This window comes from Hevea brasiliensis, chromosome 11 (genome assembly GCF_030052815.1).
Source record: "Hevea brasiliensis isolate MT/VB/25A 57/8 chromosome 11, ASM3005281v1, whole genome shotgun sequence".
In the NCBI taxonomy this organism is placed as follows: Eukaryota; Viridiplantae; Streptophyta; class Magnoliopsida; order Malpighiales; family Euphorbiaceae; genus Hevea; species Hevea brasiliensis.
The window spans coordinates 13,184,799-13,211,619 of NC_079503.1; the positions used below are offsets into that span (position 1 = coordinate 13,184,799).

Sequence of the window (26,821 nt, forward strand, 5' to 3'; positions counted from 1 at the left end):
AAGGCTCTAAGCCTTGCATTGAACCGAGACGATGGATGAGTCAAAGACCATGATAGATGACAACAAATTCCTTCCTCCCCCATTCACGCATAAATTGCTAATTAATAATATTAAATAAACAATTTTCCACTGAAGAAAATATTGAGCCAATGAAACATGGAAAAAAATTAAATAATATAAATTAAAATGTTAGAGATTTACAGAGCCTAAAGCTAGAGCCATCAAGTGTACTAAGAGTTTTCAATCCATCAATCTGCTCTTCTTTAGAAGAGTAACTTCCTGCTCCATTGAGTTTAACAGACTCACCCATGTGTCATAGTACTATGAGAATTATTGACTACCGTTTCCATATTCATCCTTGTCGAATCATCAGCTCTGATACAACTTGTTAGAGATCTGGAGAGCTCAAAACACCTCAAGATTTTGAGTTAGATGTGATATCAAACCTATTAGTGTGTTATTTTATAAGACCTGTAACGCCCTCACCAAAGGTAGTTTCGTACATTTTACTGTTCTGACGACTAATGTCTGTTCGGACAGTTAAAATGTTTGAAACTACACCTAGACTATAGTGAGAAGGCATAAATTGAAGAAATAAATGTTAAAAAAATATAGGAAAAATGTAGAGAAAAAAAATAAATTAAAGTTTAGAGAATTTATAAATTAATACAAAAATAATAAAAATAACCCAATATGTACTACTAAGGGCATTTTGGTCATTTCACACCCAAAGGTAAATTTTGACCTAAATGTCAAAATAAAAAAAAAATTTATTAGAGAATAAAATAATTAACATTAATTAAAATTTATGAAATAGATTAATGAGAAGAGAAAAGAAAAGAAAGGAAAAGAAAAGAAAAGAAAAGAAAAGAAAAAGCTTAGGAAAATTCAAAAAAAAAAATGTATATAAATAGACACAAGAAGACAAACCCCACCAACCAAGTCTTCTTCTTCATCTTCTCTCTCTTTTTGGCTACACATTGGTTCCTTCTTCCACCATTTTCTTTCAATCTTCAAGCTTGAATTCCTTTCTATCCATCCACCAAAATCCATAGACTCCTTCATTAAAAATTTAGCCCACTCCATAAGGAAGCTATAGGCACCCATTGGAAGCAAGAAATTTAAAGTTAGGGAAGCTCAAGTAAGGTTAGTGCACTAATCCCTCTTCTTCTCTTTATTAAACATGAAAAACATGTTTAGCCAAGTATAAATACCGTGGAAATAAAAAGAAAATCTTAAGCAAAGAACCCTTAAATTTTTGGCAACCATGGAACTTGAGGTTTGTTGCTTTTAAGTGATGAAAAATGGTTCCATCAGAATGTGTGATGAGTTGAAATGGTTGGGAGTTTGATTGTGTAGTGTTTGTGTAAATTTGAAACTTTGAAACTAGGGTTTGTATAAAGGTTGAGGACTTTGTGTAAAATATTGAAATTGACCTATTGAGTTGAGATTGTTGCCTATAGAAGTGTATTGTATGCAAATTGAAGTAAGGAAGTTGGAGGAATTGAGATATTGGGAGTGTTCAATTTTCTGCAGGTTTGGACTCAATGAGTCCAGTGGGTTTATTGACCCATAACTGAAAATGTGTGACTCCAATTGGTATGAGGCCAATTGGAGGTGAAATTAGACTCAACATAGCCCATTTTTCATGAAGAAACCATGCTTAAATTCTATCCAAAACTTGACCTAAATACTGCCCAAATTCGAATTACCTTGCACCAAACCCAGAAAATGACCAAATGAACAGTACGTATTCATTTGGTTATAACTCTCTCTATACTGATCCAAATGACCTAAAATTTCATCAATGGAAAGTTTAGACATAGGGCTACACTTTTCATGAAGACAACTTAACCCAGTTTAACCTTTCACTAATTCAAATTGTTAGCACAAGTTGGGTCACTGAAACTGCCAACCCAGAAAATGACCAAATGAACAGTACGTGTTCATTTGGTCATAACTCTCTCTATATTGGTTCAAATGACCTAAAATTTCATCAATGGAAAGCTTAGACATAGGGCTACACTTTTCATGAAGACTACTTGACCCAGTTTTGCCTTTAACCAAATCAAATTGTTAGCACAAGTTTAGTCACTAAAACTGCCAACCCAGAAATTGTCCCAAAATACTATTCCTTTGGTATTTTGACCATAACTTGAGTTCTATAACCCCAAATTCAGTGATTCAAAAACTCAAATTCAAGTTTAAACATAGAGGAGCAATTGTTATGAAGGAAGTGTGACTAAATAGACATCCTAACCTAGTCAAATTCCTAGATAAAGATAACATATCAACATGAACCTAAAGAAAGGTTCATAGGAAAAATGCTATATAGGATAATTAAGATACTCATAAGGAAAATTTAATATTTAAAAATGATATGAATATGTAAATTAGGACTAATGTCCTATTAATATGAAATTAATGGTACCAATGAACAGTACTAGAAAATAGTAATAGTGAATAGTGCTAAATTAATTAAAAATGTTTAATTGCCCATAGTATACCTAGACTTATTTATTTAGTTTGGATAAATTGGTATACCAATTAGGGACTACAGATAGCAGTACTGCCTACCGAGAAAATCATGAATTGATAATATATATCTGGTATGATTGTTCTACAGGCTATATGCCTACTTACTGGCCATTGTGCCTAGTTTATTTTTGGCTTTACAAGCCTGACAGCGGTCTCGTGCCCGACAACTGGCCTCGTGCCTGACAGACATATACTGGATAGATATATGGCTGTCTAACCAGCATACACCCGTGCATCCAGCTTTTATAATTTGTTATAAGTTTTCTTGGGCACTGATAAAAATTAATTAAGACTTAAAATACAATAAGTAATCATAAAAGATCCCGATAATGTTAATTGTTTCTAAAGAGTAATAAAAATATAAAAGACCCAGAAATTATAAGTTGCATATATTATTTCAAATTATTAAATTATTGTTATTATAAATTATGCACTACTAAGCGTTATGCTTAGCGCATTGGTTTTCCATCGCGTAGGTACTGGAGATCAGTCCCAGAGCTCTGATCAGATCTGCCATTGTCCAGAGTCACCTCACCGGTCTTTTGTATTTTGGTAGGGCCCATGTATAGACTAGTATTTTGATTCATTATGTTTAGTCATGATGTAATTACTAGTTTATGATGTATTTCATTTTGGACTTGAAATGAAAACTTATAATTTATTATCTATGAATTTCCATATGAATGCAATAAATGACACTTCATTTTGAGATCTCATAAATAGTTGTGAACGATATGATAAAAGAGAATATGATATAGAAATATGTGAGATGACTATGAATATGTTAACAGGTGAGAGTGGAACCCGCCAGATACTAATAAAACAGAGGAGGATCTGTCCGGGTCTCCACATAAATAAGATTAAAAAAAAAATTTTTACATATAAATTACCTGATTTAAATGACATTAAAATTTATAATAGACATGAAAAGATAAGATAGGGTGCTCCGGCACCGAATGTGGCACTTCTTGCTCGGCTATACAATAGACGGGTAAGGGGCGTCACAAGACCCATCAAGAATAATTCACTCCAGGTGTTTTGGGCCCCCTAAATCTCTAGCACATAGCATTTAAATTTTAAATTAGAGTCATTTTAATAATTTAATTAAAATACAAATGAATGGGACCTCTTATAAATAAAATATTTATACATTATAAGACTGTTAATGCAGAATTGTCAAAAAAAACATTATTATATTTTTTATTATTTTTTTAAATTAGTAATGGATTTCAAATTTGTTGATAAATTGTGAGATATAAAAGAAAAAAATTAATTGTTCATATTACCAATGAATTACTAATAATTTCAAAATTTGTTGGTAAATTTCTGAGAAAAATCTCAATTTTTTTTTTCTAAAAGTTCATCTTTTTTCAACTTCCAACAGATTTTGAAATTTGCTACTAATTTTTGGAGGAAAAAGAAAAATTTAAAGCTAGCAACGGATTTTACAATCTATTTGTCAATTGCATATTTTTATATACAAACATTAATTTTCATTTCATTCATCCAATAATTTTCTTCTCTCCCATTTCAATTTTTCTTCTTTTTTTTGTCATTTCCCTTTTTTTTTTCTTTTCATTTTTATTTATTTTATTCTCTTTTCTCTTTCACTCATTTTCTTTTTTTTTCTTCTTATTTTCTTTTCTTTTCTATCATTTTCTTTACTTTCATTTTTTTTCTTCACCCTTTTAATTTTAACTATATCTTTCCATTTTCATTAATACAATTTTCCATCATATCATTTCCTCATCTTTATTTTTTTTTAAATATCATTTTTCTCTTATTATAATGTATTTCTAATAATTATTTATCATAAAATAAAAAAATATTTATAACAATAAAATAATTTTAAATATCAAAAATTAATTAAAAAAATAATAAAATTATTATTTTAATTGAAATTAAAAAAAAAAACTTTTTAAATTACCCATGGATTGTAATATTTGATGTTTTCTAAATTTTTTGTTTTTCTCTTAATTTACCAACGAAAAATTTACCAACGAAAGACCCGCTAGTAATATGTTGGCAAATGCCTATAGACTTAAATTCCATTAATAAAAAAATTACCAATGAGAATAACTGCAACTGACCTAATCCATTGGTAATTCATTGGTAATTTCAATTATGTACATATATTCATGTTTTGGTCCTCATCCCTATTTCCTAAATTGACCTGAAAAAGGTTTACAATTCAGTCCTCTAGGATTTTTAAAAGTCAAACTATTCAACATTTATTGAAAGTTCAAGAATTAAAGTTCATCTACACAACATTTTAGGATTTCATAAAAATGGTTCCGGATTTTAAATGAGTCTTTTATGAAATTAGAGTTTACAGTTTCACTTGCTTCCATTTTGCAATTATGCATCTTTTCTCTATCATTTTTGTTTCTATCAATTCAAACACCTTCTTAATTTTGCAAGTTTTCAATTTATTAACTTAAGTATATAAAATATGTGAAACTTGATTCTATTTTGTAATTGCTTCATTCAAACTTGTTGTTTGTGATTGTGGGCTATGAATGAGTATGCATTATCAATTAACTTTGGTGAAATCACATTTACTTGCATTTTATTTTTCTGGATATTTCTAGAGATGCTTGTAATAAATGTGCAGGCTAGAATGACATTCTTTTGTACACGTTGTGTCTTTGAAATTGCAAAATGTCTAATTTTTATGGAAACTCTATCTATTTTTTGGTAGAGTTATTACATGATAGTTGTTAAAATGTATAAACTCATCATTGTGCTTACTCATATTTGATGTGGGAGGCCAGTGAATTTTCATTTTGGACAGTTCGAAATTGCATACTCTACTAGTCAACGAGACGGATTGAATTTATTCTCCATACATATGCATATATTTGTCTTAATTTTGAATGTTGTCTTTCTTTTGTTCTCTAGGTGCATATTTCATATCGTGCACTCAGAGAATTATGGGGAGATGCTATCGAAATTTTTCCGAACATATGGAGATGCATTGTCCATTTTGTTTGGTAGAGATGGTGCAATTCTGAATGGGTTGCGTTCATACCTTTTCAAATTAGAAATGGAGATATAAGGGGTTTTAGGTGATAGGTCATGTCCTAGTCAATGTCAATTACTTTCTACATATCTCATAGTTGTACTTAAACCTTATCTCTATAATGTAGCATGGGTCTCTCTCTCTCTCTCTCTCTCTCTCTCTCTCTCTCTCTCTCTCTTTCTCTCTCTCTCTCTCTCTATATATATATAGGTAAAAAGCTCATTTTGGCCCTTTGAGTTTTATCCAAAAGTCAAATTAGTACTTAAAATTTTTCGAGGTCCATTTAAGCCTCTCAAGTTTTTAAAACAGCACATTAAACTCCAAACTTAACATAGATTAGCATATTTTGTACCAAAAAGGAGTCACGTGGTCACGTGACAAACAAACACTATTTTCTTCCAACTATTTGCCATCATCTCCATTCACTCACAATTTCAATATAAATCGTAAACAAATTTAGATAGTTCGTTGATCCTTGTGTGAGGTTTTGTGAGAGAGATAAGGTGAAATGGATTCATCTTCATTGTCGACGCGGTCACTTGCTTTAGCAAGGGGTAGTTCACACAGAAGAGGGCATGTCAAAGATGGTGCTACTATCGTGTACCTATAAAAATATGGACAACATGGAAGGACACAAATCAGGACCTTTTCTTAGATGTGCAAAATTTTGGGCAAGTAAATTTGGTTAATAAAATTAGATGTTATTGTTATCATGTGGTAATGTTAATTTGGGAATTGAGTTTTTGAATTTTATATGCATATGCAAAATGGAGATTATAGAGGATGTGGATATTTTGATTGGATTGATGCTAAGGCACCTGTTTAAGTGAATGATTTGATTAATGATGTTTTGAGGGAGAACAGAAATCTAGAATATGAGATGAAGGAGTTAAGGAAGATGGATAGGGCTGGTATTATTTTAGAGGAAATTGATACAGTAATGGAAGAGTTAAATATTCTGAAAGAAAGTAAGAAAGAGGAAATGGTGATGGAAGATAGAAAGAAGCACAAAAATGAAGAAGTATTGCCTCTTGTTTGTTATTTGCAGCAATTTGGACAGATGGATTACCTTTGCATTGTTGCTACTCCAAACTCACCATTCCTTGGTCCTCCACCTCTGCGTGTGTCTTTCTCTTCCAATTTCATTGCATGAGAGAAGATCCTTTACAATGGGAGAGACACCATCTATAGATTAGGGATTTTGAGTTTTTGGGATACTAATTTTATAGTTACTGATTTTGCAGGAATTGACATTATTTATTAATGAGTCAGCCTAGATAAATTTCTCCAACATTACGTCGTTAAAACTCTGTTAAGTTTCGAATTTAATGTGTTGTTTTAAAAAATGGAGGGGCTTAAATGGACCTCAAAAAACATTAAGGGCTAATTTGACTTTTGGATAAAGCTTTAAGGGCCAAAATAGGCCTTTTGCCCATATATATATATAAATGCAAGTTTTGATTATAGCCAAATATTGTGTGTCTCTATATGGTATCAAAGCATATCAGCTCTACAAACAGATCCATAAATGGTGATCGAGTACACTTTAACGTTAAACCCAACATCTTTTACCTCTTCTTCTATTTCTTCTCTTCCTAATGTTAACCAATACCTTTCAATTAAACTTACCTCTAATCATTATTTGCTCTGGAAGGTGCAGTTGATGCCCATTCAGCATGGCTACAACTTGACGTCTCATATTGTGCTGAATTCTATTTCACCACCACAACAAAACGCTGATGACACTCCTAATATAGTGTACAAATCCATGGTTTCAACAAGATCAACTTGTTCTTGTTATCATGTCTTATTCTTTGATCATTATAGTAAATATATTTGGGTATATTTTCTCAAAAAGAAATCTAAAGTGTTGAATACCTTTATTATATTTCATCACATTGTTGAGAAGTTTTTTAATTTACTAATAAAAAGTTTTCAAGCAGATTGGGGAGGTGAATTTCAAGCCTTAACCTGTAACGCCCTCACCATAGGTAGTCCGTACAATTTACTGTTCCGACGACTCATATCTGTTCGGACAGTCAAAATGTCTGGAACTACACCTAAACTATAGTGAGGAGGCATAAATTAATGAAATAAATATTAAAAAAAATATAGGAAAAATTTTGAGAAATAAAATAAAATTTAAAGAATTTATTAATTGGTATAAAAAAAAATAAAAATAATCCGATGAGCACCATGAAAGGCATTTTGGTCATTTCACCCCTAGAGGTGAATTTTGACTTAAATGTCAAATTAAAATTTGGAAATAGAATAATTAACATAAATTAATTTTATGAATTTAAATTTGAAAAATAAGAAGAGAAAGAAGAAGAAAAGAAAAGAAAAGAAAAGGAAAGAAAAGAAAAGAAAGGAAATATATTTATGAAATTTAAAAACAATAAAGTACACATAAATATATATATATATATATAAATAACCACAAGAGACAAAACCCCCCACCAACCATCTTCTTCTTCCTCTTCTCTCTCTCTCCTTGCCGTCCCCCTTGCTCTCTCCCTCCCCACCATTGTTATCAATCTTAAAGCTTGATTACCCAAGCTTTTACTCACCAAAACCCATAGACCCCTTCACAAAAAATTTAGCCCACGCCATAAGGAAGCTTTAGATACCCATAAGAAGAAGAAAGATTAAAGTTTGAAGTGGGTCACAAGAGGTTAGTGCACTAATCCCTCTTCTTCTCTTTATTAAACATGAAAAGCATGTTTAGCTAAGCACAAATACCATTAAAACAAAACGAAAATCTAGAGGAAAGAACCCTTGAATTTTTGGCAGCCATGGAACTTGAAGTTTATTGCTTTTAAGTGATGAAAAATGGTTCCACGAGAATTTGTAATTAGTTGAAATGTTTGGGTGTTTGATTGTGTAGTGTTTGTGTAAATTTGAAACTTTGAAAACTAGGGTTTGTGTAAATGTTGAGGACTTTATGTAAAATGTTGAAATTGATCTATTGGGATGAGATTGTTGCTTATAGAAGTGTATTACATGCAAATTGATGTAAGGAAGTTGGAGGAGATTGAGTTTTGGAAGTGTCAATTTTCTGCAGGTTGTGTTTGTTGAGGGCAGTGTACATTTTAGGCCATAAATAAAATTGTGTGACCCCAATTGGTATGAGGCCAATTGGAGGTGAAACTAGACCCAAAATAGCCCATTTTCCATGAAGAAACCATGCCCAAATTCTGTCCAAAACTTGACCTAAATACTGCCCAAATTCGGATTTCCCTGCAACCCAACCCAGAAAATGACCAAATGAACAGTACGTGTTCATTTGGTCATAACTCTCTCTATACTGGTCCAAATGACCTAAAATTTAAACCATGGAAAGTTTAGACATAGGGCTACACTTTTCATGAAGACCACTTAACCCAGTTTTGCCTTTAACCAATTCAAATTGTTAGCACAAGTTGGGTCACTGAAACTGCCAACCCAGAAAATGACCAAATGAATAGTACGTGTTCATTTGGTCATAACTCTCTCTATACTAGTCCAAATGACCTAAAATTTTAACCATGGAAAGTTTAGACATAGGGCTACACGTTTCATGAAGACCACTTAACCCAGTTTTGCCTTTAACCAATTCAAATTGTTAGCACAAGTTGGGTCACTGAAACTGCCAACCCAGAAAATGACCAAATGAACAATACGTGTTCATTTGGTCATAACTCTCTCTATACTGGTCCAAATGACCTAAAATTTTAACCATGGAAAGTTTAGACATAGGGCTACACTTTTCATGAAGACCACTTAACCCAGTTTTCCCTTTAACCAATTCAAATTGTTAGCACAAGTTGGGTCACTGAAACTGCCAACCCAGAAAATGACCAAATGAACAGTTCATTTGGTCATAACTCTCTCTATACTGGTCCAAATGACCTAAAATTTTAACCATGGAAAGTTTAGAGATAGGGCTACACTTTTCATGAATACCACTTAACCCAGTTTTTCCTTTAACCAATTCAAATTGTTAGCACAAGTTGGGTCACTGAAACTGCCAACCCAGAAAATATCCCAAAATACTATTCCTTTGGTATTTTGACCATAACTTGAGTTCTATAACCCCAAATTCAGTGATTCAAAAACGGAAATTCAAGTTTAAACATAGAGGAGCAATTGTTATGAAGGAATTGTGACTAAATAGACATCCCAACCTAGTCAAATTCCTAGATAAAGATAACACATCAATATGAACCTAAAGAAAGGTTCATGGGAAAAATGCTATATAGGATAATTAAAATACTCATAAGGAAAATTTAATATTAAAAATGATATAAATATGTAAATTAGGACTAATGTCCTATTAATATGAAATTTATGGTACCAATGAACAGTACTAGATAATAGTAATAGTGAATAGTGCTAAATTAATTAAAAATATTTAATTGCCCATAGTATACCTAGACTTATTTATTTAGTTGGATAAATTGGTATACCAATTAGGGACTACAGATAGCAGTACTGCCTACCGAGAAAATCATGAACTGACAATATATGTCTGGTATGATTGTTCTACGAGCTATATGCCTACTTTATTTACGGCTTTACAAGCTGGCGGTGAACCTCGTGCGACAGACGATATCTTGATAGACATATGGCTGTCTAACCAGTATACACCCGTACATCCAGCTTTTATAATTTGTTATAGGTTTTATTGGGCACTGAAAAAAAAAATTAATTAAGACTTAAAATACAATAAGTAATCATAAAAGATCCCAATAATGTTAATTATTTCCAAAGAGCAATAAAAATGTAAAATACCCAGAAATTATAAGTTGCATATATTATTTCAAATTATTAAATTATTGTTATTATAAATTATGCACCACTAAGCGTTATGCTTAGCGCGTTGGTTTTCCATCGTAGAGTGATCGAGATCACCGTGGCAGAAGACAGATGGTGCAATCGACAGAGCTTTGATCGGATCTGCCATTGTCGAGTCACCTCACCGATGCATTTGTATTTTGGTAGGGCCCATGTATAAACTAGTATTTTGGTTCATTATGTTTAGTCATGATGTAATTACTAGTTTATGATGTATTTCATTTTGGACTTGTAATTAAACTTTGAGATTGAAATGAAAACTTGTAATTTATTATCTATGAATTTCTATATGAATGCAATAGATAATACTTCATTTTGAGATCTCATAAATAATTGTAAATGATATGATACATGAAAATATGATATGGAAATGTGTAAAATGAATATGGACATGTTAACAGGTGATTAGTGGAATCCGCCAGATGCTAATAAAATAAGGGAGACTCTGTCCGGGTCTCCACAGAAATAAGATATATATATAAAAAAAAAATTTTCTACACATAGAATACATATTTTAAATGACATCAAAAGTTTACAATAGATATGATAAAACAAGATAGGGTGCTTCGGCACCGAATGTGGCACTTCTTGCTCGGCTATACGGTAGACGGGTAAGGGGCGTCACATTTAGTGGTATCAGAGCAGAGGTTTAGGCGGTCCTAGACCTAGATAGATAGAAAGAAATAGTTGCATCACTTGCATGGGCCTTTAAATAGAGTCGAGGTGACACTAATGCTGATCTGTTCTTTGTTTGTTTTATAGGATCGATGGCATCTGATCCTTCAGAGCACGGACCTCCGAGACCGATAGAGGAGGAAGTAGAAAGTCACGCACCTGCTCCTAGTCGGGGGAGAAGTGGTAGTAGAGCAGAGTCATCTCGAGGTACTGTGAGTAGGGCACAGCAGGCCTTCTATGAACAGATGACACAGCTGTTCCGTCAGTTCGCCGGAGCCATTCCACAGCCACAGCCACAGCCACCTCCACCCACAGCCACCTCCACCTCCACAGCCACAGCCACAGCCACCTCCAACTCCACACCACCACGACCACCACCACCACCACCACCACTGCGGCCTCCTCCAGCCCCACCGCCGCAACCTATACACAGATCTCCACTAGAGAGACTGCGAAAGTATGGGGCAGTTGACTTCAGAGGTAAGAGGGATGATGATCCAGCTGCAGCAGAGTATTGGCTGGAGAGGACAGAGAGGGTATTGCAGCAGTTGCACTGCACCCCAGAGCAGCAGTTGGAGTGTGCTCTATCACTGCTACAGGAGGATGCATATAGATGGTGGGTGACAGTATCTAGAGTAGTACAGCCTGCACAGATCACCTGGGAGTTCTTTACGCTGAATTCGTAAAGAAATACATCAGTCATGTGTACTTGGAGGCCAGAAGAAGAGAATTCCTGGCACTGAGACAGAGGCAGCTGACAGTCTCTGAATATGAGCGAGAATTCGTGAGACTTAGCGAATATGCATTGGAGTTGATGCCAACAGAGGTTGATAAATGCAGAAGATTTGAGGACGGACTGAATGACAACATCAGGTTGATAGTGACATCTCACCACTTCACAGATTTCTCTCTGTTGATAGCATCAGCCCTTGATGTGGAGAGAGTCAGAAATGAAGAGTAGTCCAGAAAGGATAGGCAACGCAAGAGGGGTTCTGGGTCTGGTCAGTCCAGTTCAACAGACACGGGTAGTAAGAGACCCAAGGAGTCTCAGGGTCAGACTCAAGGTCGGGGCAAGAAACAGAAGTCTCGGTTTGCTCCAAGGAGAGGAGGAGGACAATCTGGTGCATCAGTGGGTAGTTCACCAGGTGCAGCTACACGGGGATCAGCCCCACCACCTGCTTGTGTACATTGTGGTAGACCCCACAGAGGAGAGTGCAGATTGTTGACAGGTGGATGTTTCAGATGTGGGTCTATGGATCACTTCCTGAAGGATTGTCCACAGAGGAACACTAGTGCTCCCACTGCTCCACCTCAGACGGAGAGGTCTGCCCCAGCAGCACAGAGGGGTAGGAGACCTGCGAGGCCTGATACAGATGGCACATCATAGAGGCCTACTGCAGAGACAGTCCAGAGGCAGGAGATTAGGGTAGCACCTCGTGCTTATGCCATGAGAGCTCGAGATGAGCCAGAGCCAGCTGATGTCATTAGAGGTACATTTTCTTTTTATGACCTGCTAGTATGTGCATTGATTGATCTGGGTTCCACACATTCATATGTGTGCATCACACCACCAGTTGATAGAGGGGTACAAGTAGAGGAGCTAGAGGAGGACATACAAGTCACAAACCCTTTAGGCCATAGTGTCATGGTGAAAAAGGTCTACAAGGGTTGTCCTCTGAAAATACAAGGGTATGAGTTTTTAGCTTACTTGATTGAGCTACCATTCCATGAGTTCGATGTGATATTAGGTATGGACTGGTTATCACGTCATCAGGCGATGGTAGATTATCGGCTAAAGAGGATGTCACTACAGACAGTAGATGGGGATGTGATTACAGTTGTGGGTAAAGGAACGGGTTATCTTTCCACCATCATATCAGCCACAACAGCCAAGAGATTGATAAGAAAGGGCTGTGAGGCTTTCTTAGCACATGTGGTTGATACCAGGAAGACTAGCCCAAGCATGCAGGAGATCCCCATCAGATGTGATTTTCGGATGTGTTTAGGAAGAGTTGCCGGGTTTGCCACCCGATAGAGAAGTGGAGTTTGCTATAGAGGTTATGCCTGGTACTGCACCAATGTCCATTGCTCCATATAGGATGGCACCTACTGAACTGAGAGAGTTGAAAGTTTAGTTACAAGAGCTACTAGACAAGGGCTTCATACGCCCTAGTGTGTCACCCTGGGGAGCACCAGTGCTATTTGTGAAGAAGAAGGACGGTACCCTTCGGCTATGTATAGACTACCGGCAGCTGAACAAGGTGACTGTGAAAAACAAATACCCTTTACCTAGGGTAGATGACCTGTTTGATCAGTTGAGGGGAGCTGGAGTATTCTCCAAGATAGATCTTAGATCAGGCTATCACCAGTTGAGAGTGAAGGAGACAGATGTTCCTAAAACTGCTTTCAGGACCCGGTATGGACACTATGAGTTCCTAGTGATGCCATTTGGGCTAACAAATGCACCAGCAGCTTTCATGGACCTAATGAACCGCATCTTTCATCCCTACTTGGATCGGTTTGTTGTGGTCTTTATAGATGATATCTTGGTGTATTCTAAGAACCGGGAAGAGCATGATGAACACTTGAGAGTAGTACTACAGACACTGCGAGAAAAGCAGTTGTATGCCAAGTTATCCAAGTGTGACTTCTGGTTGGATGAGATATCCTTTCTTGGACACATTGTGTCAGCAGATGGAATCAGGGTAGATCCAAGGAAGATTGAAGCAATAGTTGAATGGAAGCCTCCCAGAAATGTAACAGAAGTTAGAAGCTTTTTGGGGTTAGCTGGATACTACAGGAGATTTGTGAAGGGATTTTCCCTTATAGCATTCCATCGACTAAGTTCTTGCATAAGAATGCAAAGTTTGACTGGAATGAAAAATGTCAAACCAGTTTTGAGAAGTCAAGGCTATGCTTACGAAGCTCGGTGTTGACACCCAGTCGAGAAAGACTATGTGATCTATAGTGATGCCTCTCACAATGGGCTTGGGTGTGTTCTAATGCAGGAAGGGAAAGTAGTTGCCTATGCTTCTAGACAGCTAAGGCCACATGAAAAGAACTACCCAACTCATGATCTGGAATTGGCGGCAATAATATTTGCATGGAAGATATGGAGGCATTACCTATATGGTGAGAAGTGTTACATCTACACTGATCACAAGAGTTTAAAGTACTTGCCAACTCAGAAGGAACTCAATCTGAGACAGAGGAGATGGATTGAATTCCTTAAAGACTATGACTGTGTGATCGACTACCATCTTGGGAAAGCAAATATAGTGGCTGACGCCCTAAGCAGGAAGTCCATGATGGCTTTGAGAGCATTGAATGCTCGGCTGTCTTTAGCACAGGATGAGGTACTTTTGGCTGAGTTGTGTGTAAAGCCAAGTTTGTTACAGCAAATACAAGAGGCACAGTTAAGGGATGAAAAGTTGCTAACTGTTATGGGTAGAACTCAAGAGGGGAAGGAGACTGTTTATGAGTTTAAAGGAGATGGGTGTCTGTACTATAAAGGCAGAATATGTGTACCAAGAGATGAGGAACTGAAGAAGAATATCTTGAAAGAGGCGCACAGTAGCTTCCATGCTATGCACCCAGGAAGTACCAAGATGTACCAAGACCTGAAAACACATTATTGGTGGCCTGGAATGAAGAAAGAGATTGGTGATTTTGTGACTAGATGTTTGACATGCCAGCAGGTTAAGGCTGAGCATCAGGTTCCATCAGGGTTATTGCAACCTATATCCATACCAGAATGGAAATGGGACCGCATTACCATGGATTTTGTGACTGGGCTACCATTGACACAGAGGAAGCATGATACTATATGGGTGATTGTGGATAGATTGACCAAGTCAGCTCATTTCCTACCAGTTAGAATCAGCTACTCATTAGAGAGATTTGCAGAAATTTACATAGATGAGATAGTCCGGCTACATGGAGTGCCAACATCGATCATATCTGACCGAGACCCGAGATTTACTTCGAGGTTTTGGAAGAGGCTACAGGAGTCTTTAGGAACTCGACTACAATTTAGTACGGCTTTTCATCCACAGACGGATGGACAGTCAGAACGGGTGATTCAGGTAACCCTTAGAACCTAGTAAATTATTATAAATGTTAAAAGACTACTAAAAATGACATGAATCACATAATAGGTATTGGAGGATATGTTGAGAAGCTGCATCATTGATTTTGAAGGAAGTTGGGAAAAGTATCTTCCTTTGGTAGAGTTTGCTTACAACAACAGCTACCAAGCCAGTATAAAAATGGCTCCATATGAAGCGTTGTATGGGAGGAGATGTAGAACTCCCTTATGCTAGACAGAAATGGGTGAGGAGAAAATAGTGGGCCCAGATTTAGTGAGACAGACAGAGGAAAAAGTGAAACTCATCAGAGACAATTTGAAGGTCACCTCGGACAGACAGAAGTCATATGCCGACCTGAGGAGAAAGGATATAGAGTATGAGGTTGGCGAGAAGGTGTTTCTAAAGGTATCACCTTGGAAGAAAGTGCTAAGATTTGGTAAAAAGGGTAAGTTGAGCCCTAGGTTTATTGGTCCATACGATGTCATTGAGCGTGTGGGTCCAGTAGCCTACAGGCTAGCTTTACCACCTGAGCTGGACAAGATCCACAGTGTATTCCATGTGTCGATGCTCAGGAGATACAGATCAGATCCTTCACATGTCATTTCAGCAGAGGAGATAATTGTGCAACCTGATTTGACATATGAAGAAGAACCAGTCAGAATCTTGGCACGGGAAGTGAAAGAACTCAGAAACAAGAGGATCCCACTAGTGAAAGTCTTGTGGAGACACCACAACACGGAAGAAGCGACATGGGAGAGCGAGGAGACGATGAGGCAACAGTTCCCTCAGCTCTTCACATTAGGTAAATTTCGAGGACGAAATTTCTATTAGAGGGGAAGAATTGTAACGCCCTCACCATAGGTAGTCCGTACAATTTACTGTTACGACGACTCATATCTGTTCGGACAGTCAAAATGTCTGGAACTACACCTAAACTATAGTGAGGAGGCATAAATTAATGAAATAAATATTAAAAAAAATATAGGAAAAATTTTGAGAAATAAAATAAAATTTAAAGAATTTATTAATTGGTATAAAAAAAATAAAAATAATCCGATGAGCACCATGAAAGGCATTTTGGTCATTTCACCCCTAGAGGTGAATTTTGACTTAAATGTCAAATTAAAATTTGGAAATAGAATAATTAACATAAATTAATTTTATGAATTTAAATTTGAAAAATAAGAAGAGAAAGAAGAAGAAAAGAAAAGAAAAGAAAAGGAAAGAAAAGAAAAGAAAGGAAATATATTTATGAAATTTAAAAACAATAAAGTACACATAAATATATATATATATATATAAATAACCACAAGAGACAAAACCCCCTACCAACCATCTTCTTCTTCCTCTTCTCTCTTTCTCCTTGCCATCTCCCTTGCTCTCTCCCTCCCCACCATTGTTATCAAGCTTAAAGCTTGATTACCCAAGCTTTTACTCACCAAAACCCATAGACCCCTTCACAAAAAATTTAGCCCACACCATAAGGAAGCTTTAGATACCCATAAGAAGAAGAAAGATTAAAGTTTGAAGTGGGTCACAAGAGGTTAGTGCACTAATCCCTCTTCTTCTCTTTATTAAACATGAAAAGCATGTTTAGCTAAGCATAAATACCATTAAAACAAAACGAAAATCTAGAGGAAAGAACCCTTGAATTTTTGGCAGCCATGAAACTTGAAGTTTATTGCTTTTAAGTGATGAAAAATAGTTCCATGAGAATGTGTAATTAGTTGAAATGTTTGGGTATTTGATTGTGTAGTGTTTGTGTAAATTTGAAACTTTGAAAACTAGGCTTTGTTTAAATGTTGAGGATTTTATGTAAAATGTTGAAATTGATCTATTGGGATGAGATTGTTGCTTATAGAAGTGTATTACATGCAAATTGACGTAGGGAAGTTGGAGGAGATTGAGTTTTGGAAGTGCCAATTTTCTGCAGGTTGTGTTTGTTGAGGGCAGTGTACATTTTAGGCCATAAATAAAATTGTGTGACCCTAATTGGTATGAGGCCAATTGGAGGTGAAACTAGATCCAAAATAGCCCATTTTCCATGAAGAAACCATGCCCAAATTCTGTCCAAAACTTGACCTAAATACTGCCCAAATTCGGATTTCCCTGCAACCCAACCCAGAAAATGACCAAATGAACAGTACGTGTTCATTTGGTCATAACTCTCTCTATACTGGTCCAAATGACCTAAAATTTTAACCATGGAAAGTTTAGACATAGGGATACACTTTTCATGAAGACCACTTAACCCAGTTTTCCCTTTAACCAATTCAAATTGTTAGCACAAGTTGGGTCACTAAAACTGCCAACCCAGAAAATGACCAAATGAACAGTACGTGTTCATTTGGTCATAACTCTCTCTATACTGGTCCAAATGACCTAAAATTTTAACCATAGAAAGTTTAGACATAGGGCTACACTTTTCATGAATACCACTTAACCCAGTTTTTCCTTTAACCAATTCAAATTGTTAGCACAAGTTGGGTCACTGAAACTGCCAACCCAGAAAATATCCCAAAATACTATTCCTTTGGTATTTTGACCATAACTTGAGTTCTATAACCCCAAACTCAGTGATTCAAAAACGGAAATTCAAGTTTAAACATAGAGGAGCAATTGTTATGAAGGAATTGTGACTAAATAGACATCCCAACCTAGTCAAATTCCTAGATAAAGATAACACATCAATATGAACCTAAAGAAAGGTTCATGGGAAAAATGCTATATAGGATAATTAAAATACTCATAAGGAAAATTTAATATTAAAAATGATATGAATATGTAAATTAGGACTAATGTCCTATTAATATGAAATTTATGGTACCAATGAACAGTACTAGATAATAGTAATAGTGAATAGTACTAAATTAATTAAAAATATTTAATTGCCCATAGTATACCTAGACTTATTTATTTAGTTGGATAAATTGGTATACCAATTAGGGACTACAGATAGCAGTACTGCCTACCGAGAAAATCATGAACTGACAATATATGTCTGGTATGATTGTTCTACAGGCTATATGCCTACTTTATTTCTGGCTTTACAAGCTCGACAATGCCTCGTGCGACGGTGCCTCGTGCCCGACAGACATATCTTTGGATAGACATATGGTGTCTAACCAAAGATACACCCGTACATCCAGCTTTTATAATTTGTTATAGGTTTTATTGGGCACTGAAAAAAAAAATTAATTAAGACTTAAAATACAATAAGTAATCATAAAAGATCCCAATAATGTTAATTATTTCCAAAGAGCAATAAAAATGTAAAATACCCAGAAATTATAAGTTGCATATATTATTTCAAATTATTAAATTATTGTTATTATAAATTATGCACCACTAAGCGTTATGCTTAGCGCGTTGGTTTTCCATCGCGTGAGTACTTGGAGATCACAGCGGAAGCACCGATGAGTGCAATCGACAGAGCTTTGATCAGATCTGCCATTGTCCAGAGTCACCTCACCGGTCTGTTGTATTTTGGTAGGGCCCATGTATAGACTAGTATTTTGGTTCATTATGTTTAGTCATGATGTAATTACTAGTTTATGATGTATTTCATTTTGGACTTGTAATTAAACTTTGAGATTGAAATGAAAACTTGTAATTTATTATCTATGAATTTCTATATGAATGCAATAGATAATACTTCATTTTGAGATCTCATAAATAATTGTAAATGATATGATACATGAAAATATGATATGGAAATGTGTAAAATGAATATGGACATGTTAAGAGGTGATTAGTGGAATCCGCCAGATGCTAATAAAATAAGAGAAGCTCTGTCCGGGTCTCCACAGAAATAAGATATATATAAAAAAAAAAAATTTCTACACATAGAATACATGTTTTAAATGACATCAAAAGTTTACAATAGATATGATAAAACAAGATAGGGTGCTCCGGCACCGAATGTGGCACTTCTTGCTCGGCTATACGGTAGACGGGTAAGGGGCGTCACATAACCAAATATTTGTGTGATAATGGCATATAACGCAATGTGTTTCTTATCCACATACACTAGGACAAAATGGTTGTGCTGAGCGCAAACATTGGTTATTGTTGAAACAATGAGAGCTTTACTCCATCACTCCAACATTCTAGATAAATTTTCGAATAATGCCTTTGATTGTGGAGTTTATGCAATTAATCATATTTCAATTCATTTAACAAAAAAATCTACACAATATGAATTATTGTTTAGAATGAAACCCAACTATCATGAATTATATGTCTTTGCTTGTCTTTGTTACCCTTAGCTCAAACCATCTGCCCTAAATAAACTAGCTCCAAGATCTAGCAAATGTCTTTTTCTTGTGTACAATAAAATTCATAAAATGTATTTTTTTTTTCTAGAAACTTTTTACTGGTAAATTGTATATCTCACATCATGTTTGTTTTTATGAACAAGATTTTCCTTTTTTGTAACAAGGTGATCAATTAGCTACTAGTACGAATGTTTGTGAGCCTTGCCACCAAGTCCACCCATTCCATCGCTTATCCTCCTTAATAGTCCTACTTCCATCACACAAGCAGGTATTTTAGGACCTGAAAGAAGTAAAATTCCCTTCCCCCTACCACTATACCATCTTGGCCATGTCCTACTCCAACAACACCACGCCATAATCCCCAACCTAATCCAAATTCTTTATCTACAAGTCCATCTCCAACACGCCCAATAACATCCGACCCAATCCAACCACCTCTTTACAAGATCACCTCAATCGACTCCCACTTCAAGACAACAATGTATTTCCCTCGTAACAGATCTCACCTCTTATCCAAACTCAACCGATCCTTCTCCAACTCAACCACCATCCCAGCCATCCCAACCAACTAAAACACATACTATGATCACTAGATCCTAAATAGGCATTTTAAAACCAAAAACCTACTTGGCCTCCACCACTTCAATAATTGTTCCCACATGCTATACTAAGGCAATTATTGATAAGAATTTGTGAGAAGCAATGAATAAGGAAGTTAATGCTCTTATCCAAAATGGAATATGGGAGCTGGTACCACAATAATTTGCAAATAACATTGTCGAGTGTAAATGAGTCTTCTACATTAAGCAAAAGCCCGACGATAATATTAACAAATATAAGGCTTATAAGTGGCTAAAGGCTTCCAACAAAAACTAGGTGTGAAGTTCTTGAAACTTATTCTCTTATGGTCAAGCCTACAACTATTTGCACAGTTTTACCCATCATTGTGTCTCATGATTAGGAAATTCATCAAGTTGATGTATTGAATGCCTTCTTAAATGGCAAGCTTGATGATACAGTCTTCTTCATAGAACAACCACCAGGTTTCATTGATTCAGACAAATCTAATAATGTATGCAAGTTGTAAAGGTCTTCTATAGTCTTCAGCAAGCTCTAAGGCAGTGGCATAAGAAATTAACGAGAGCGCTATTAAGTCATGGCTTCCCCAAGCTTTTACAGCTAACTTTTCTTTCTTTCACCAGTAATGTTATGGAATAAAAATTTTCTATCTTGTTTATGTTGATGACATTATACTAACGAGTAACAATTAAACTTTATGGATTCTCTTATAAAATCCCTTTAACATCATTTTAAAGTCAAACACTCAGGCCATCTTGATTATTTTTTGGGGATTAAGATTCTCAAAACTACCAAAGGTCAATTTCTCACCCATCACAAATATCTCCATGACTTATTACAAAAAGCAAACATGTCAATGTGTCGTTGAATCTCCACTCTTGCCTCTTGTAGTGACAAACTAACTCTTATTAAAGGGACACCTATAGAGCAACAAACTTTATTTCGTAACATTGTTGGAGGGCTTCAATACCTTTCCTTTACACATCTCAACCTTACATTCTCTGTAAACAAAGTGGTGCAATTCCTTCATAGTCCCATGGATCTGCATTGGTTCATGGTAAAATGGATTCTTTGATATCATCAAGCCACGAGCACTTTCGACCTACATCTAACTAAGTCCTCTAGCAATGCTTTGCATGTTTATTCGAATGTTGAATAGATGAGTAATGTTGATGACCAAAAGTCCACAATTGGGTATGCTATCTTTCTTGGGTCCAATCTTATTTCTCAGTAATCAAAAAGTAGAAAACTATAGCTCGATCCTCTATTAAAGCCAAGTATCACGTTACAGGTGCCGATATTACTGAAGTCACATGGATCCAAACTTCTTAAGGGAAATTGGTTATAGTCTATTGCACATTCCTACTCTATGTTGTGATAACATTGGTGCCACATTCTTGACAAATAATCCAATTTTTCATGCACAAAACAAACAAATTGAGGTGGCTAAGAAAAAAAAAATAAGTTTGGTACATTTCTTCGAAGGATCAACTGGCCGACATTTTAACCAAACCTCTCACTTGAACACGGCCTTTAGGATTAGCTAGCAATTCAAGCCTCACTGTCTTCTAATTGAGGGGATGTGATAGACCATGTACTAGTCAATATCAATTACATCTTATGAAGTGGGGCTTAGACTGGATTATTATAAATGGCATAGATATGGTGAACTATACTTTTCTTCAACATCTTGATTAAAAGGATAGTTCCAATTACAAAATTTGTCTAAGGTGACAACAGTCCCTATAGGCATAGGGTGTTTGATCTTGCCGATCCCCAATATCAACTTATGCCTTTGGATGATGCTCCTTCTCTTCTAGTGCACGGCGTCCTCATTAGCAATCCTGCATATATGATTTGCAACATCCTGGTGGATATCTGCTATATTCTGGAGTAAATTAATCAGTTGTTTTTTATCGAATGATTTAAGAAGTTTCTCTACAGAAATTATGACGAATATTGCGAACCCATGAGAAGCTTCTTGAATCATTCAATAAAAAATAACTTATCAATATGCTCTAAGATGCAACAGATACTTACCGAATCAAATACTTGGATTGTTGATGAGGATTCCATGCACTAGAAGATTTTCGTGCATAGTCTTGGTTGGATTTATATTAAAGGCAAATTATAATTCAATCTTTCTTATCTATTTTTGAAAGTTAAAGGCTTATTTATCCTCAAAATAGTAAAAATGTTCATTTGATATATTTTTAAAATTTGAAGCACTTATTTAAAATTTTTTTTTAAATTCAAAGGTTTAATTGTATCTCGAAATATTTTAAGGACTTATATGATTATTGACTCATATTTTAATGGATAAAATAAACCTTTTGGTTAAAAAAAAATACAATTGAACAACTTTTATCCATTAAAATGAAATTTCTCAAATTAAAAAAAATATGTATAAAATTTGGAATACGCATGAAAAGATATAGCTTTTTTTTTTTTTTTTAGTTTTTATGATCCAAAACCGTTTGAAAATTTAACTGCATTTTCTAGTGTTTTAGACTCTTAAAAATAAGCAAAAAATATTTTTTTTCTTAAAATCAAAATAAAAAATTATTTTCTTAAATTTGATAAATTTATTAAAATATAAAAAATATTTATATATGTATAATATATATATATATCATTAATTTAATAATATAAAAATATTTTTTAAAAAATAATTTTTTCTAAAAAATATTTTTTATATAAAAATTATTTTCCAATAAATGTAGCCTTATACTTTCTCGTTATCTTGGAGATAATACTTTAGGCAATTTTGGGTTAACTAGCCCCACCAGGCCGGCCCACGCCTCTCCACCAAGAAATTGATGCGCATTGCCTCATAAGATTGATTAAAAACCCTCTTAAGCATTTGAAAAATGGAGTAAATTTCACTTATACTATGTTTGGTAGAGGGGTTTTACTATATGGATTTAGATTTGAAATAAATATATTATTTAGATATTTTAAATTAAAATAGATTTGAATTTGATCTAAATACTATGTATTTATAAAATATATAAAGTCTGACCTTCCGCGGTTGCCTTTATTTTCCCAGTGTTTTTCTTGATTGCCACGCAGCAGGTTCCAGTACTCCTCCTCTGCCTCACCTATGAGCACAAATAAAGAAAGAAAAACAACTTTCTATCAGTTCACATCTTGTCATGCAGAACAGTGGCCATAAAAGGCCCACCAATCGGAATGCAATTTAGAAGGAAAAGGAAAAAAGAAAAGAAAAATATTAAAATAAGTGACAATATAAGAACTCAAGCAACACTTTGAACTCGACTAAAGCTGACGTTGGAACCTACCAGTCACTGGTTCTAAAATGGCAATGAAATTTTTTACAACCAAGCCACCTTCTTTAGCTAAGACTGCAGTTGCACGAGCTTTCTGTGCTGCTTCAGGTTGTTCAAATCTAACATATCCTGAATCCTCTCCAATCTTGAAATCAACGAACTAAACCAAGGAGGGAAAAAAATAACGAGGAGTCAATGCAATGCAAAAAGCACAAAAACCCAGACCAACTTCTAGTTACAAGTTGCAAGAATTTCTTCTCCATCCTAACCAAATGATTGGAATAGAAAGAAAAGGACCGACACTAGAGATGAAAGATTCAAGTACAGCGCACAGCTTCTTGATGATTTTGACCTTGGATTTGAAAAATAACATAATTTAGAAAGCAGGATAATTATAGCCCAATGAAAGAAGAGGGAACCTTCATGGTACCTTGACAGTGCCAAATTTTCCCAAGACAGCCTTCAAATCTTCACGCGATACAACATTCATGTCGTCCCTATAGGCATCAGCTTTGGATTTCCCCTCTTTTTCCTTGTCCTTTCCAGTGGGATCTTCAGCAGACTTCTCCCCTTCTTCCACTTGTATTTCTTTACTTTCAGAGCCAATTTCTTCATTGGCCTTTTCTTCCTTTCCCTCCTCAACATTCATCTCATTATTTTCTTTATCATCAGAGACATTCTCTGACTCCTTCTGTTCATTTTCTTGAGCATCGTTCTCTGAGGATTTTAGTCCCCCGTCAGCTTTACAGACCTTTGAATCAACACTGACAGGCTCTTGAGCACCATCGCCTTCCACAGAATCTCCAGCTGACAAGCCCTTTAAAGTAAATGCGACGATTAAACCCTTTGGATTGCTGTTATCATAACATCAAGAGATGAATTCAATAACAACCATCAGAGAAAAAGTTCCACAAGAAAACAAAAGATCGGTTGTTACTAACGTTGCTTCTGCATTTGAATAGTTCTTGTTATTTGAAACTGTCAAGAGGCGGGAATTTTTGAATTCCTCTTCTTGTTTTGCTCTTTCTGCATCAAATTCCTTCCTGATTTGGACAAAGCATATATTAGAAGGAAAAGGGGGAAAAAAAAGAGAGCAATTCTCTTGGACAACAAAAATTTTGTACTACTTCATACTTTATAACCACATGTCCATTATTCAAATTAAAAAGAAGAATATGCATGCATGCATGATTAGCATGACAAGAAACAATTACAATTATAGCTTACTTTGGCTTTAATTCTAGTTGTACACCACCAAAAACCAACTTTGCTTCAAAACATTTTCAGCATCTTCCTCTGTTGAGAACTCAATCAATGCAGTGCCACGAAATACCCTTTTGTCTGCCACGTGACGAGGCATCCTCACACTTGACACCTAAAATGGGTAGAAAGATTGTCAAGCTTTAAAAACCATAAATTCACGAAGCAGCTATATTTCATGTGGCATCGTTGATAATCCAAAACCAGTCACAGCAACTCGTGGGACCATCTATTACCTTGACATATTTTCCTAAAAATGATTCCACATCCTCCCGCTTCACATCATACTCTAGAGGTGATGCAGCAATTGTTCTTATGTCCAATTGCTCTATTGCCTCTTCTGGCTTTAAGAGTGCAGCAATCCTACCAACTTTCTTCCCTAAGATGGACAAAGCCAAGAAATAATTTGGTAAGAAAAATTACATTTTCTGTGAATACGAGGCAAAACAACAGATGACAGATTCGGTTTGGAGCCCAAATCACCGTTCAAATCAGATATTCAACTAGGAAAATTCCCAGATTTAGAAACCCAATCCCACTAAGACAAACCAACAAAGAAAACAAGTCAGAAAGCTTGAATTCTTGAAGGGTACTTGCATCAACCTCTAAAAGTAGTGGAAAGATAAAATTGCTGCAGCCTTATGAAATCGAAATCTAATAGCACAAAGGACAAAACAAAATGAAATAACTCCCTTCTAAGCCATGAAGTTAAACCGAAGTTCCACTGAGCAAAGATTTTAGAAATCTCAGTTCAGCGAAATTAACGGGCAATTGACAAAAAAAGTGTAATAAAAAAATATAAAATATCAAAAAAGGGTGAGTTTGAAACTAATTATCAAAAAGGGATAAATTTTGCTGAGGTGGAGGAGGTGAGTGCGGGACGCTAATTATAATAGCGTTTTTAAGGTCCGGACGCTATTCAAAATAGCGTCCGGGTGAAAAAGTTGAAAAAAGAGCTGGACGCTATTTTAAATAGCGTCCAGTTCAGCTCTCAGTTTAAAGGTTGGACGCTACTTATAGTAGCGTCCAACCTTTTTTTTTAATTTTTAATAATTTTATTTTATATTTTAAATAAAATATAAATATTATTTTAATAAATATAATATGTAATATTATATATTATAATATTTTTATTATGAATATTATTTTTTAATTTAAAATTAAATTAAAATTTAAATAAATAAAAAATTAAAATTAAAAAATAAAAAATAATATTCATAATAAAAATATTATAATATATAATATTATATATTATAATTTTATTTATTAAAATAATATTTATATTTTATTTAAAATATAAAATAAAATTATTAAAAATTTAAAGAAAAGTTGGACGCTACTTATAGTAGCGTCCAACTTTTCTTAAATTTTTTTAATTATTTATTTTTTAATTTTAATTTTTTATTTATTTAAATTTTAATTTAATTTTAAATTAAAAAATAATATTCATAATAAAAATATTATAATATATAATATTACATATTATAATTTTATTTATTAAAATAATATTTATATTTTATTTAAAATATAAAATAAAATTATTAAAAATAAAAAAAAAGGTTGGACGCTACTGTAAGTAGCATCCAACCTTTAAACTGAGAGCTGAACTGGACGCTATTTAAAATAGCGTCCAGCTCTTTTTTCAACTTTTTCACCCGGACGCTATTTTGAATAGCGTCCGGACCTTAAAAACGCTATTTTGAATAGGCCAATGATTTTATCGTGAAACAAGTGCAATATAAAGTTGTTTAAATGAAGTTAAAAGAATTAAAAGTAAAGCTTGTAATAATTGGCCTGGCCATCTTATAGCTTAATTATGGCTCCTTCATTTCTCTACACTCATAAATACACTTTTCTATATCATATTTTAAAACAAATGATATTGTAATTTGTTATTGGTGATATTTATATAATAATAATAAAATATTGTAACTTACCATAATAGCTTATTATTATTATTATTATTATTATTATTATTATTATTATTATTATTAAGGTTGAATTAATAATAATTTAGAGCAATTAACCAATTACTAAAAAAATAGAGAAGATTTAATAACTTTCTAAAGCGAAGCCAAAAATTTTTATTAGTGAGGGTAAAAATTTTATCTTCATGTATTTATAAAATATTTGAATAAAAATATTTTTATTTATAAAATATTGTGTCATTAATAAATAAATAAATATATATATATTTTTAATAAAATATGCTAAAATTTCAATTTATTAAACTTTATTTTGAAATGAAATGTATAA

At 34.5% G+C, this 26,821-nt stretch overlaps 1 protein-coding gene across 1 annotated transcript; it reads right to left on the reverse strand.

Moving 5' to 3' along the window:
* Window positions 1–7,191: 7,191 nt before the first annotated feature.
* Window positions 7,192–25,164, reverse strand: LOC131170214 (la protein 1-like). The gene is made up of 9 exons (XM_058129284.1): window positions 25,119–25,164; window positions 24,802–24,944; window positions 24,568–24,680; window positions 24,247–24,348; window positions 23,736–24,159; window positions 23,318–23,465; window positions 23,038–23,116; window positions 11,421–11,520; window positions 7,192–7,272 (listed from the first exon to the last, which is right to left on the reverse strand). Exons 1-9 carry the CDS (start codon window positions 25,162–25,164, stop codon window positions 7,192–7,194), a joined length of 1,236 nt encoding a protein of 411 aa, XP_057985267.1.
* Window positions 25,165–26,821: the final 1,657 nt, after the last annotated feature.

What these genes read in the sequence shown, in the direction of transcription:
- LOC131170214 (XM_058129284.1), bottom strand. Translation starts at nt 25,164, where the DNA reads ATGCAAGTACCCTTCAAGAATTCAAGCTTTCTGACTTGTTTTCTTT. An exon ending in AATAAAGGCAACCGCGGAAG is followed by an intron (nt 11,521 to 23,037) that starts GTCAGACTTTAT and finishes ATACTTTCGCAG; the next exon opens with TCTCTCTAGTGGAGATCTGT. An exon ending in GTGGTGGTGTGGAGTTGGAG is followed by an intron (nt 7,273 to 11,420) that starts GTGGCTGTGGCT and finishes GTGGTGAAATAG; the next exon opens with AATTCAGCACAATATGAGAC.